The following is a 13,385-nucleotide window of genomic DNA, read 5'->3' on the forward strand; positions in this document are numbered from 1 at the left end:
ACAAACCGGATGAAAACCACCCATGGCTAGTTTTTGATTGGATCAAGCAGGAGTCTGTTTAGGCCCCGTCTTTTTGGCGGCGGGCGTTGCCGCTGTGAATGTTCTCACTGCGCCCGCCCCGTTCTAATCCTTTGAGCCTTTGAGGATGCCTTTTATTTCTCTGTCGGACGAGGCTTTGCGACACTTTGTCTCGTCCTAGTGAGAGAGACCGATCCCCGCTAATAAACTCTGCCTCGTGTTGTTGCCCTTCTTTACTCTCTTGCCGTCTCCAATCCTCAGCCTCGCGCGCCACTTTCGTAAGCTGCTTCCTTCCCAATATCATTCTTACGAGGCTTGGTCTTGTTGTGCTTCTCTCTTGAGCCTCGCTCTCTTTTTCGTTTTGGCCCCAGACTGTTTCGACTCATCCCCCTTTGCTAAATCTGGCTTATTCTCAGTCTAGCCAAACGAAACTAAATTCTTACAGCGGAAGAGTCCTGGTATAAAAACACGACGAAATGTAAGTTCCAAGACACACACGGAGACAATATCCAGCGTGTTTCTAGAATCCCTACCAAAGAAAATCAAACAAAACCAAAATGGCATTCAAACATCTGATTCCATTTGCCTCCCTTGCAGTCAGTTGCATTGCAGCCATGTCGACTCCGGAGCCACTTCCCAACCCCCAGCGTGTCATCACCGACACCGATCTCGAGACCGGCATCTCGCACTTCAATACGACGCTGGACGAAAGCCTTGCGGTCAAGCAGGATCTCGGAGGTTCCTTGTTCCGTTTGGGATACATCACCGACAAGACCCCCAACACGCTCGATGGCACCGATCTCACCAACTACATTGAGTACCTGGAGACTGCCAGCGTGCCTCCCGTCACCCTCCCCGACGGTCGTGGCATGATGTGGTACATCGACACCCCTCCTGGTAAAGGCAGTCCTGCCCACCGCACCGTCAGCTTCGACGTTGTTATCCAGGTCGCAGGCGAGATCGAAGTGACGCTCGAATCAGGCGAGAAGCGCATCCAGAAGCCGGGTGACATGCTCATCCAGCGTGCTACCACTCACACTTGGAGAAACCCCAGCAAGGACAAGTGGGCCCGTATGGTTGGTGTCATGTACTCGAGCAACCCTGTGGTTCTCAAGAATGGCACCGTACTTGGTCCTTCCGGACTCTAATCGCCTCATCAGCAATGGTATAGACTATTTGTGCCTACATAGGACAGCCAATTTATTTTCGAGCCCATCTTTTTTTTCACGTGCCTAAGCTTCTAGAGTTGCCAATATATTTTATCTGCCAGTATACTGATTAGTTCGTATGCGGCAAATCACCAAAAATTCGAAATATACAAAACCATCTTTTTCTGTTTCGATATATTGACGTAGTTGTAACAAGTGACAACATCACAATAGCTAAAGGTTGGATCATCAAATCTCTTATTCGTATATCTCTAGAGAGTATTTGCGTTTCGTCATTCAATAACACGCTATCTTTCAATGGCCTCAAGTAGTTGCAATACTGGTATCAGGTAGGTTGCCAGCTCTCTTTCCCATGGAACATGCTGATTATGTTCCATCTGCTGCATCTCATCCAACACTGAAGCTATCTGCCGTAACATTCGACGATATATAGAGCGTATCAGGGTGGCTCCTTGTTGACCGTCAAGAGTAAACCGTCCGAGAGCCATGGGAGGGAGATTCTCAAGAGCTGCAGCCAGAGAGAGGCTGGAAGGAGCCACAACGGGCACACGAGGTTGTACGAAGGTTTGCGGCGCGCTCCCAATGCTGCTGCTGCTGCTGCCGCTGCCGCTGCCGCTGCCGCTGCCGGTCCCGCTGCTGCTCCGGCTATGCCTTTCAGGCCCCCCAACCGAGTTGACAGCCGTATCAGTGACATTATTGCTCAGAAACCCAACCACATTCTCAATCATGTCGAGTACGCGGTGTGAGTGGGCTTCCAAACAAGGTCGGCATGTCTTGAGGCGTTCCCAGAATGCCATGCCTTGGCTAAAGTGTCGAAAAATGGCTTCCACGCCCGACTCGTCATTAATTGGCAGCGCGTGAAGTTCGGGTGGGCTGCTGCCGCCGCTGCAGAAACATGACGATTTCGATGTCTGATTTGACAAGCGCGATTGCCGGCGACTATTGTACGTTGCACGGCATGATGCATCCATTTTGAACTGCAGGGTACGTCACGCACAGTTTGAATAAATTGGTAAGAGCAAGAAAAGAAAGACAATTATGCTGAGGCCACCGGAAAAGGAGGACTTTACAGAACATGCAAATGCTGATTAGATACGCCTATGTCTGTTTTCTGCAATTCACAGTGTGATTACGCTCCTGGCACAAATCCTTGCGCTATCACCTCGCAGCGTAAATCCTGAAGGAATATAAGGCAATACAGCGGTTGACTGTATGTAAATGGCTCAGCTGGGAGATATGCTAATGTAATCCACAGCCGAGAAGCGAATACGAATTTTGGCCCCAAATAATCATATGTTAGAAGCTTTTCAACCACTAGCATCATTGATTAGTCTATCTACTAGCTGGATTTATGGCTATTCGTTAGGGTATTCCAGAATGTCTAATAGGCCAACATTCATTACAGCGTGGTGGAGCATGCTAATAAGTTGTAGGTGTAGGTTCATCAAACTAGCCAGCTAATAAGGGTTCTGAGGAGTTTGAAAAGCAGAAGCAGATAGAGCCTTCAATAAGTAGCAGTGTAACTGGTGTTAGTATATAAAGCTAGAAGGACCTGTTCTTTATTCAATAGATTTAGACCAGCTCCTGCAAAGCCATTGCAAATATTTACTTCGTTAAACACCTTGTCTTATGCTGGCGGATATAGATGTGGGAAATCCCCTTATTAATGTGGTTATTTCCAATTTCAGCCACTATCATCCCTTCCACTAGTTACCTATATGAGTGTTTAAGCAGTTCAAAAAGTCCCAACATCTAGGGGTTGAAGGAGATGAGAAGTATGTGGTGGCATGCAGAGATAGATGATTACATTCTCCTTTACAGAAGGTATTAAATTCTGGAGTTAAATAGCTGGAATGGCCAACGGCCCATCAAGGATAAGCAGCCACTCCACCTACGTCAAGTAACAGGTTACATCTCTCAGCCGGAGAAAACAGTTCACTGATTTCGACAATATCGCAACGTCCGCTTACAGCCCTTAAATCCGTAGGAGCACTTGCATAAACGGTGAAAGAACCCGAGGAGGCTGGCGGATTTACTGTACTGATAACCCTACAGAAACCCGGCATTGTACTGGTAGTTGACGCTGTAGCTGCAGCTAGAATAAACCTGGTCCAGTAACCACAGGCGGGGGTTACAGGAGTAGCATTTAACTACCAGAATGATAATGATGAGGAACCAAGTCGAAAAAGGAAGAGGAAAAATATTACATGCGAAAAGTTTGGCGAACCCAATGCCGTTAATGTAGAAAACCCGCATATCGAAGGATTGCTGGAGTTACCGTGGATGTCGGTCAATTTATGGGGACATTGAGATGAAATATGTTACCGAGGGGCATATTATACCGTAATACTGTGCGAATATTGGCCCGACTATAATAAAACCATTTATTGCCCACACATATGCGCCAGTTTACTTGGTACAGAGCTGTTTATCCACAGCAACTTGTTTATTTTTTGCCTCGTCTTGCCAATCAGAAAATATACTCTGATATTGCCGTCAAAGGAAGCACCCCAATCGACAAAAATGGCATCGACGCCGAAGGATGGATCAGAGCGCTTTGGCGATATGAGGGATTACATGTCCAACACGTTGTTCCAGCCGCACCGAGCCCGCGACGCCATCCGGGACGCCCATCAGGGCAAGATCCCTACTCTGCTGGGATACTACGCCGGGCTGGCCTCTGTCCCGATCACCCGCTGGCTAGCCCCCATGGGGTTCGACTATGTCTGGATCGATTGGGAGCATAGCGCCATGAATATCGAGACCATGACAACCGTACGTTGGAAGCATTTTTAGTCTCACACCGCTCTAGCCCGCGCAACGTCATTCGTTATTTGTCCCTTTGTTTTTGCAACTTTATAGAAAGATTGTCCGCTGAATGCAGCCATGCGCAGATGGTACACGAGGCAGTTTTCCTCAGCAACGGCCGCACGATCCCTTGGGTACGCGTACCCGGCCACGACCATGCCACCATGGCGTATGCCCTCGACGCAGGCGCATCCATCGTGGTGCCGCAAGTTGACACGGTGGAACAGGCCAAGGAGGCCCGCGGAGCCGTAAAGTTCGGCCGAAAGAATGGCGGGCACCGCTCCGCGCCGCCTTTCCGCTACGTGCATGGGCTGACGGACGTGCCGCTCGACAAGGACCACTCGTTGTGGGAAAACTTCAACCGCCAGTCGGGCTTCATGATCCAGGTGGAATCGCTCGAGGGTATTCAGAATCTCGACGCGATCCTGACAGAAGTGCCCGAGATCGACGCCGTCTGGCTTGGCACCATTGATGCCCGCGTCAGCATGGGCCTGCCGGGTGGCCACGGCATCGTGGGGACAGAACCCGAGTGGCTTGAGGCTGTTGAGCTGTTCCACAAGACCATGCGCAAGCACGACAAGCCTTACTCGGGCTTCTGCCTGGCCAAGGGTGATGCGTTCCTCAAGGGGAAGAGCTACATGTCCATGTGCATTGTGGCCGGAGACACGCTCAAGCTGGGTGAGATGATGGGACACTTGGCGGAGAGGAGAGCCGAGATGGCTCAGACGCAAAACGGTGCCCAGTAAGGACCTTTGCTCTACTTTTGGTTGAAACAGAGGAGCAAGAACATCCACGAGGGTCTCTACTCAGGTCCCCCACAACAGCACATGAAGTCGTGTATTGGTCCTTTGGCCGGCCAACTCGATGTAGATTGTAATGTGAATAATGTTACAAGTAGATACCGCGACAGTATTTTTGTCATGGCAAGCAACTGAAAGCACTCGGTCACATCGTCAATTTCCCAATGTTGTTCGCGCCTAGGTACCCGCCCACCTTAACTACGAGACTGAAGCCATGGGCAGACGTCCCTACGTGGTACTGGGTCTAATACTTTGGCAGTTGTTAGGTGGAAACTGAGGAGACAGCAGCTAAGGCCGGAGCCTACCTTAATCGCAACGATGACTACCAGTTGCGCTGTACTCGCCAGAAACTAACCTTCCGCAAGATAGATAGCAAAAGCTTTTGCCGTCTGGGGAACAATGGATAGAACCCCAATGGCCGAGACGTGCTGACTCCGACTGCCACTGCCATATCCCAAAACTACACCACCAGGCTTGCAAGCCTTTGGCCCCCTCGCCCATCCCAAAAAGGAACTGTATGCTAGGTTGAGCTTCGGGTCTTCCGGACAGCTTTGTCAAATCCTCGCGTGTGAGTTTGATACAACTGTAGTGCAGCCGCGTCGGTGGTTTGAATCGGCTTGAAAAGGGTGAGGTGAGCGCATGGCTGTTGAACAGCGCGTTTAACGATGTACAAAAGGTCTGACTTATTGAAGCAGATGGCACACAACATGAATTTGAGTAGCCTGGTCCTGCAAGGGCATCGGGGGTTGAACCAAGTAAGACGGCAACCGGCTAAGCTAGTTGGGATTTGAGTATTTCAATTGATCCACTTTCCTCTTTGTCTGTATCATCTGGTCTCAGAATATTGGCCGGTGAACTCAGCCACTCAAGGCATCTCAGTGGACGACTTGCGTCTCTTTCTTTCCGCTCTGTTCTCGTCAGATTTTCTCTGATAAACTTGCCCCATAACCGGGCTTTTTATATTCGCGGTAGGCTGCATTACCTCTCTGTCGGCTGTAGTTTTTTTCAGGGAGAAGACGTTGCTGGCTGCTTTTCTGACGGCACTTACTCTGGATACAATATGGCCGCGGTGGAGATGGAGTCGCTCAAAACCTAATCGACAATAAACTCCTCGCAATCTCCAACCCATGAAGCGTATCCACCATGGCCACTGGGGAGTCTCAATCTAGAAAATTTATCGGTTCGTCGAGGTTCAGAAGGTGGGGATTACGCCACATGGCTCCAGCAAGAACAACTTTCACTTTCTGTCAATCGGAGAGACTAGAGATCGTGGTTCCAAACTCATCTATAGATAGAGGTGCATATACTAATCCACAGTCTCCACTGCTTTCTTGACGATCAACGCGAGATAACCGCGCCATTTAACGAGCACAAGTTCCCCCATACTCATATATCCCTTACCCCTTACTCCTTCTGTGCTGACTCTCAATAATTGCAAACGCGGTCAGACAAACCATTCTCTCCCATTTCTTAGCCTCTTCGTCAAGATGTGTATTGTGATCTTGTCCGCTCTTAGCCATGTTTGCAATGAACAACCTGCCGGGCTTCATCGTCCAAGAGCTGCTTCCTACCCACTTAGCCAGGACCTGTCCATCCTCTTCATCGACGCCTCCAGTGCGGAGTTCCATACTCTTCAGCCTCCGTAGTACACTATATGATTTTCGGTATGGGGACGTCGTCCTCTGTGCGCCAGTTCCAAAATCAAGATGGTATACTTTGTGGCCATACTTCTCTGGCCGTTCCAATCTCTCCCATACCATTGGCTTGCCCTCTATCTCTCTGGCTGGATTGCCAAGGCCAATAGTGAAGCCGCGAAGGTGCATTTTCACAACCCCAAGGACTTCGCCGTCCTTAGTCGAGTTTCAAACCGCCAAATAACGAAGTTTATCAGGGGCAGCGAAACTTACTTGTTATGTAGTGCCATATACTTCCAGTAGACAGTATAGCAGCCACAGCGTTGCTTGACAAGCCAACAACAGCTATATTGAAATTCACCGTCCCCAACTCCAAATAATATGCATAATGCACGCCAAACTGAACTTCATGATACAATCTTCCTACTAGGGGTACTGTAATAAATCATGAGGGAATGAGACCCTCAAAAGTCAGAACATTCAAGCTCTGTCATTGTCTAGTGACAATTGATCTCTGTCAGGATAGACGGGACAGGACCCATATATTTTTCTACAGCACCAACGCCTGTCCCATATTCTGCCGCTCTGGACTCTGGGCTGCGCTTTTTTTCGAAGCAGCTTCCATTTCCTCTTTACCCAGGCCACCCTTTGTAATCAACAATGACCATATGGAAAAGGATATGACAATGCAGAATGCTGTGAGCGCCACAAACTGAATGCCCAGAAGAAGTCCCCTCCAGGACGCGTTTCTGTCTAAATACCAGCAAACCAGCCCGACAAGGAACTCTATTACGGAAATATCAAGTAAAATTAGCGGCACGCAGGCTAATAGTAGCTCGCCTTAAGTCACCTTTTCCGCCCCATCAAATCAGAAAAGCAACATAATGCATATAACAGCGGACATGACAGCAGTAATAATAGAGCTGCAGAGTAGGCCTTCAGAAGTAGATGCGAGGCTGGAGCTTGTAGGGTGGAATTCTTCCATCGAAAGTGCAGTGGCGCCAGCGACGCTGATGAAACCATTGAGAAGCGCAAATGTTTTGTAAAAACGTTGAAGACGTTGGAACACGAGAAACCCTCGCGCTCTTTGATCTTCGCTCACGTAGTGGACGCACATTCTTATCCTGAGTAATGACCACTGCAAGGCAGAAGAAAGACACGTGGGGCAGATTTGGAATCCTAACGTCAGTTTTCTCGAGTTTGTGAAGCGATGGATTGTTGTCTATTGGAACTCCGGATTGAAGACCTCGTTCTCCGTGCCCGAGATAAACAGAATCGGTACGCCTTGTAGCCTCTAAACATTATCGGCCGTCAGAAGGGGACGTAGCTGATTATCCAAACAGAAGCCCCGGGTTCCCATGCGCACGACATGTTTCAGCAATTTGGTATAGGTGCCCGCGAAGAACTCATGGACGTTTTCATGGAGATGCACATCAAGATTATCAAGGTTCCAGAGCAAACCGAACGCAAACGACGTGCAGCGGCAGGCTGTGGAAGTACAGACATCCCGTCGATGTGCAAACGGATAGAAGCGCAGGAGCGCGTCCAGCAGTCTTTGAAAAGCGCTGTCTCTATCGCTGCTCGCAACCGGGAAGAAGGTCCCCGCAAGCAGCTCGTAGAGACGGATCAGCAGAGTGGTCCGTCCTTTCAGGGAGTTCCAGTAGCCGACGACCTGGTTCATGAACACGGAGTTCGCAGTGATGCCGAGGACTTGGCTGCTTGCGATGGTCCCGTCCAGCAATCCCATGCCGAGGGCCACGGATCCTTGACAATGGGCCATGACATAGGGTTTTTGCTGCTCTCTGGTCTTAATGTGCTCTAATGCGGCGGCCACGTCAAGTCGGCAGTCGAACACGGTGGACTCCTCTGCCGTGGCTGCGTCACAGCCCCAGCGGGGAACAAGTGCGTAGCAGCGGTGCCCGCGCGCTGTGAAATAGTCGACCATGTTGCGGCTCAGGTATGGCAGCGCGTACAGGCTATGGATGGCGCCTATGCCTGTGACTCCGGGGAGAAACAGGACTGGTGGGTGCTTTGAGTCCGGATGCAGGGGTTCCAGCGGAGAGAGCGGGTCGTATATTTCAAGCAGCATCTGTACACCATCACTCGCAATGACTTTGCAGGAGCTTGAGGGAAGGGATTTCAAATCAGAGGTATATGCGGTGTGGGGGAACCACACTGGCACAAAGGGACAGAAGAAGAACATGCTGAGATGGTACATAAAAGAGATCAAGAAGGCCATCAGAGATAGGAGAAGACCAACATTGAAATTTTTCATCATCCGAAACGTCCTCATCTGCTTTTGGAAGTGAGGCAATGAGATGTGAAGCGCACCGGCTCCAACCTTCATCCCGTCCAGTCGAGCGATACTAACATTCACCATAGTTGTGGCTTCCCAAGTCTTTCTGATCAAAAAGGCTATGTTCAAGTCAATGTCTTTGCGTCCCTCCAGGAGATACTGCGTGCCCTCTACCAAGATGAGCTGCAGGTGGTATAAAATAGCTGTCAACTCTGCGCTCGCTTCCACTTGTGTGAAAAAGTCCACCATGCCACTCAGAACTTTGAAGGTAGCTCTAGACAATGCAAAGCAGGACACTGTGCCAGTGCAAATGCCTTCATACCGCGATCCTCAAATATCTGAGAACATAAGCACTCCTTCTTTGTGGTATCAGGTCACTTAACCTTTGACCTCTTACAGATTTCCACCGTAAGAAACATTTGCAACGCACAGGATGAGCCCTTCCCTGCCATTTCAGAAAGTGCAAAGCTCTTAACGTTTGGCTCAACAGAAATATGGCCCCATAGAAGCTCCGTAAACTGCCATCTGATAGGTTGTGATGTTTCATTGCTGCCATTCACATTATTCAGCTGATGGTCGGGAACGTGATACTTTTGGCTTGGTGCAAGCATCCAGACTACCATTTTTAGTCTCCAGGTCAATCGATAATCCAGAGTTCTCAGTGATCAAGCTGAGAGATCGCTCTGCAAGAGCAGATATCGTCGCGAGGGGGTTGACACCTAGCCTATCAGCACGAGCCAGCCCATCAAAGCTGTATAACCTACCCAACGCAGTCGGGATAATCGAAGCATCGCAGCATAGTAGAACCTCATGTACCTCGCTTCCATGTCCAGTAAAGACCTGTCCAAGGTGATTAGATACACCTTCCCTTTCTGTGCCGTCGCGACTCATGTTGGCTCCCCCAAGCAGATGAACCGTAACTTCCTCTTGATGGCGGCCTATAATCGATTAGCCCCGTCTGTGAAGAGTGCAGTGAGGCGTTACCATAGAAGTATGAAAACCCGATATTTTCTCCCGAGCGGCCCAACACTTCACTCAGTATGGCCTTGATCCACTTGAAGTGGGCAGATCTGCCTTCTGCGGGTGCTCGCAGGTACGGCTGACCGTTTTTCAAGGTCAAGGTTATCTCATTGCTATCGTGCGACATGACAAGATACGTTGAGGTGCGCTGGATAGCCCCGCCATGGGCATACGGGCCTAGGAGGAGAGATTGCAGCGCGGCGATGGTCTTCCCAAGCTGAAGTGAATGCTTCCCGATAGTCTGCGAGATGAGCATGATCTGGATAATGGGATTCAACCATTCAGGGATGCAGCCATCTTGGATGATGTATCCAGCGAGAGGGTTATGCGACGCTCGGTTATCGATCGCGCCGGTGATTGTTGGCCCGGGCCGGCTTCGAGCGCTTGACGATTGAGCAATTCCATTGATATTGGCGCTGCTGTTGTAGCCTACTTGTATCAGACACGCACGTGTGCTTGATTAGCGGAGACTCACCGAACATCAAGAGGTCTCCATTGCCGGATAGATTCCTTCCAACTAGCAGAGACATCTGCATGCCGCGCTCCTTCGAGCGGAGCAGAATTTCGGTAGTGCTTAAAGCACCTGCTGCAAGGAAGCATAGTTCATTCTGGAACATTTGGAGAGTCAGTCCCGTAGTATAGAGCCTGACGGATCAGCAAGACTATAGCTTACGGCTTTAACCCAGAAAAGCTGCTCCTTGAAATCCTCGTTGAACACCGACCTCCCGCTTCCGTGCCAGGCAAAGTATACAATGTAACCCTTTCCGGGTGCCTTTTCTACAAATAGCACCTCACACCCGCAAAAGATCTCCGCGCCCCAGTTCCATGCATCCGCAAGATAGGTAGTGGCCACCGAGTTTTCGACCCATCGTTAAGACCGGTGCACTCGTGACCGGAGCCGCTATTTGCCTGCATCGCAACGCCCGCGTTGTTGCGGCCGCCGTGAAAGAACGTAGTTAGCGGCACTCGATAGAAACTCTGTCCTTTGCCCAGCCATCTTGACTGCTCTCGAAGATGCCCTAACTTGTTCAGGCGTGGATGATCCTCTGGATATGCGGAGGGTTGCAGCATAGTTGCCGCGCGTGAGTAGTCTGATCGAACCGGTTACTGGGCACATTCCGCGGTATTTGCTGGAAGGAGACTCACAGGTTCGGAGCGCTGAAGGGTGGTTTCTGATTTCTGGCGGCCATGGACTCATTTGTAGTGTTCTTTCGTCAGCTTCAAGGAAGACTCCGGCATTGATGAGTGAACATCCTCCGAGTCCTATATTCCAGTCAAAATCAACTTGAGATATGTGACAAGCAGGGTCTAAACTACCATGAGCAACGAAAGCATGCTGTCCATCGCCGAGCACCTGTTGGAAGAGCCGCGTCGGTTTCCCAGACGAGAGCCATCTTGAAACATTGGAATTCTTCGCAGAGGTTTCAGAAATGTTCAAATCCCCCAGGCACTGGAAGAGAGTATGAGGAAAAGAACCGGCTGCGAGGAGTTAGCGCGAACTAATAGTGATACGTCATCCGAACGGGAAAGCAATGTAGGTGAACATGCATACATCTTCTTTCCCAGCCCAGCTCTAGCACTGCGATACTCTTCCCAGCCCGAGCCATTCGGCTTGCCGCAACGCCAGCTCCATAACCAGATCCGACAACCACGACGTCGTAGTCTGGTTTTATCGACTCAAATGGACGACTGAGCTGGGGGTAGTCGTCCGTGCGGACCTCTTCAAAGTCTGACATTCTGTCCTTGGCACGTAATCTTATCTTACCAGGCCCAGGGATTTGAAATTGACGAGGTAGGGATTGTTTCTATCTTCTCCTAGTGGAATTGACAAGGAAGTTCGCAGCGATACTTGCAGGACTGTCAGCGATACTATATAACCTCTATCCGCAGGAATGCAGATACTATTTATACTTGTATACTGTAAGCCGGTGCCGACCCTACACTGATAACCTGAAACCACTTAAGTATTCAGTCACACATTAGAACCTTGCTGTTTCCTTAGAATAGGGGTACATACGGGATAAGCTTGGATTACCTTCCTGAAACCCATATCTACGGCGTTTGACTTTCAGCTGAGTGCCGGAGTCTGTAGTAGCGCGGAATCAAGTAGGTGTGCCATCCTATCAAGTAGACATCCCTTTTTCCATGCCTGCCTCTGAATGAATGTCGAATGCATGTTCCTTGTGTATATTTGCACAGCCAACCACACAGATTCTTGATCATGAATTGTCTGGACTGGCGTCAGATGGAGGTATTGAGGGTTCATAAATGACTGAGGGGATGCAGACTAAGTAACTGCTCCACAAAGCAGAAGAGCTAGGCCTCCACCTCCTAAGTCTATCACCTTGTCAAGGCAAGAATAATTCATGAGGAATACAGAATACCAATTCTGGGGGCCTTTCGGACATACTGTAGCTAGATTGGGGGATCTATACTATATTTATGACCTTGCACAGGACCTTTATGTTGACGCATCACTTAGAGGGCGCGATTGCATTAACTTAGACAAGGGATATGGTAGGGACACGTCAGCACTTCACGGACCGTGCGGGCAAAATGGGTGAAATTTAGAGGGGTTCAGGCTGTTCAGGGTGAAGAGCGTGAAGACCAGGCAGCAATGGCATAACTGAAGCAAAACAGGTGAGCAAAAAACATACAACAGCCGGGATTCGCTGGTGGTCACCCACCCAACTACTAACCGGCCGGCGTGTGGCTTAAGTACGGCTGAGCGGACGGGAAGCCCTGTTTTCCACACCCTATGGTCGTATGTGCTAGAACTGGTAGACTAAAGCACTTATCTTTAAAGAGTCAGTCAAATACAAAAAACTCATGTCTTCTCATCTCGCCTATTTTTTACTTTCGTGGACCGATTTCATGTTATGTCGGGAACTTGCTACAGAACCGCCATCATGCATATATGTTCCAAGTTCCTCATGAGACAGATCAATGAACTACTGTTTGACACTTTGGAAGGGAGAAGATGTCATGACCGCAGCGACGGCCCCCTGGCCAGTGCAGAGGCTTCTCCTGTCAGCGGTAGAATCCGGAGTCTGGGAAACAATCTACAGGCAATGCTGGTTATAGATGGCTTGGTTACAGTCCATGACATTATCATCGAAAAAATGTTTGGAGAAAATTGGTTGATAAATTGCAGGCAAATGCCTATGATATCAAACATAGTGAATAGTCACACTTGCATTATCTGGTGAGAATAGATTTTGTGCCAAGATTCTGCAACATTGTAGAGAATGTGGAGAAAACACGAGTTATAACAGGCTTGCAAAACCAACCAAGGTTGCTCGGCTTAGGTTTGAACCTTTTCAAGACTCATCTCAGATGCCAACAAATGTCCCAAACTCAGTACATCCAAGGGCTCCACAGTTCCGTGTAGGTACATTGCATATCCCAGGAACTAGTACCTTGAAGGATACCTCTAGGCGTAGCCTTGGTGCCTGAAGCCACCGATTGAAGGGTCATAACGTATGGAACGTCAATATCATCAGATCTAACGGTGCAGACTGCCTTAACTGTGCTGCGTGGCTTAGAAGTTGTCGTCTGGTCTTCGGGCGCAGAGATGCCTCACGAATGGAAGCTGCGACTTGAATCAGGAGTTGAGAGTGCTTTTTCGGAGCAAAGAGTG

The 13,385-nt window shown here is 49.5% G+C and overlaps 3 protein-coding genes across 3 annotated transcripts, besides 3 other annotated features; 2 read left to right on the forward strand and 1 right to left on the reverse strand.

The window, feature by feature from the left end:
• Positions 1–575: 575 nt before the first annotated feature.
• Positions 576–1,166, forward strand: NFIA_003780 (cupin domain-containing protein; the record flags this gene model as incomplete). Its single annotated transcript, XM_001258918.1, has 1 exon — positions 576–1,166. One exon carries the CDS (start codon positions 576–578, stop codon positions 1,164–1,166), a length of 591 nt encoding a protein of 196 aa, XP_001258919.1.
• A 604-nt stretch (positions 1,167–1,770) lies between these two features.
• Positions 1,771–1,828: a microsatellite.
• Positions 1,772–1,823: a microsatellite.
• A 902-nt stretch (positions 1,829–2,730) lies between the features above and the next one.
• Positions 2,731–3,069: a mobile genetic element.
• A 641-nt stretch (positions 3,070–3,710) lies between these two features.
• NFIA_003790 (HpcH/HpaI aldolase/citrate lyase family protein) lies at positions 3,711–4,741 on the forward strand (the record flags this gene model as incomplete). Its single annotated transcript, XM_001258919.1, has 2 exons — positions 3,711–3,962; positions 4,082–4,741. 2 exons carry the CDS (start codon positions 3,711–3,713, stop codon positions 4,739–4,741), a joined length of 912 nt encoding a protein of 303 aa, XP_001258920.1.
• Positions 4,742–7,723: 2,982 nt separating this feature from the next.
• Positions 7,724–11,481, reverse strand: NFIA_003800 (uncharacterized protein; the record flags this gene model as incomplete). The annotated part of the gene is made up of 10 exons (XM_001258920.1): positions 7,724–8,985; positions 9,156–9,341; positions 9,490–9,663; positions 9,710–10,174; positions 10,221–10,353; positions 10,419–10,517; positions 10,541–10,836; positions 10,940–11,008; positions 11,063–11,224; positions 11,298–11,481. The coding sequence occupies 10 exons, from the start codon at positions 11,479–11,481 to the stop codon at positions 7,724–7,726; spliced, it is 3,030 nt and encodes a 1,009-aa protein (XP_001258921.1).
• Positions 11,482–13,385: the final 1,904 nt, after the last annotated feature.

This window comes from Aspergillus fischeri, genomic scaffold, assembly GCF_000149645.3.
Source record: "Aspergillus fischeri NRRL 181 1099437636265 genomic scaffold, whole genome shotgun sequence".
In the NCBI taxonomy this organism is placed as follows: Eukaryota; Fungi; Ascomycota; class Eurotiomycetes; order Eurotiales; family Aspergillaceae; genus Aspergillus; species Aspergillus fischeri.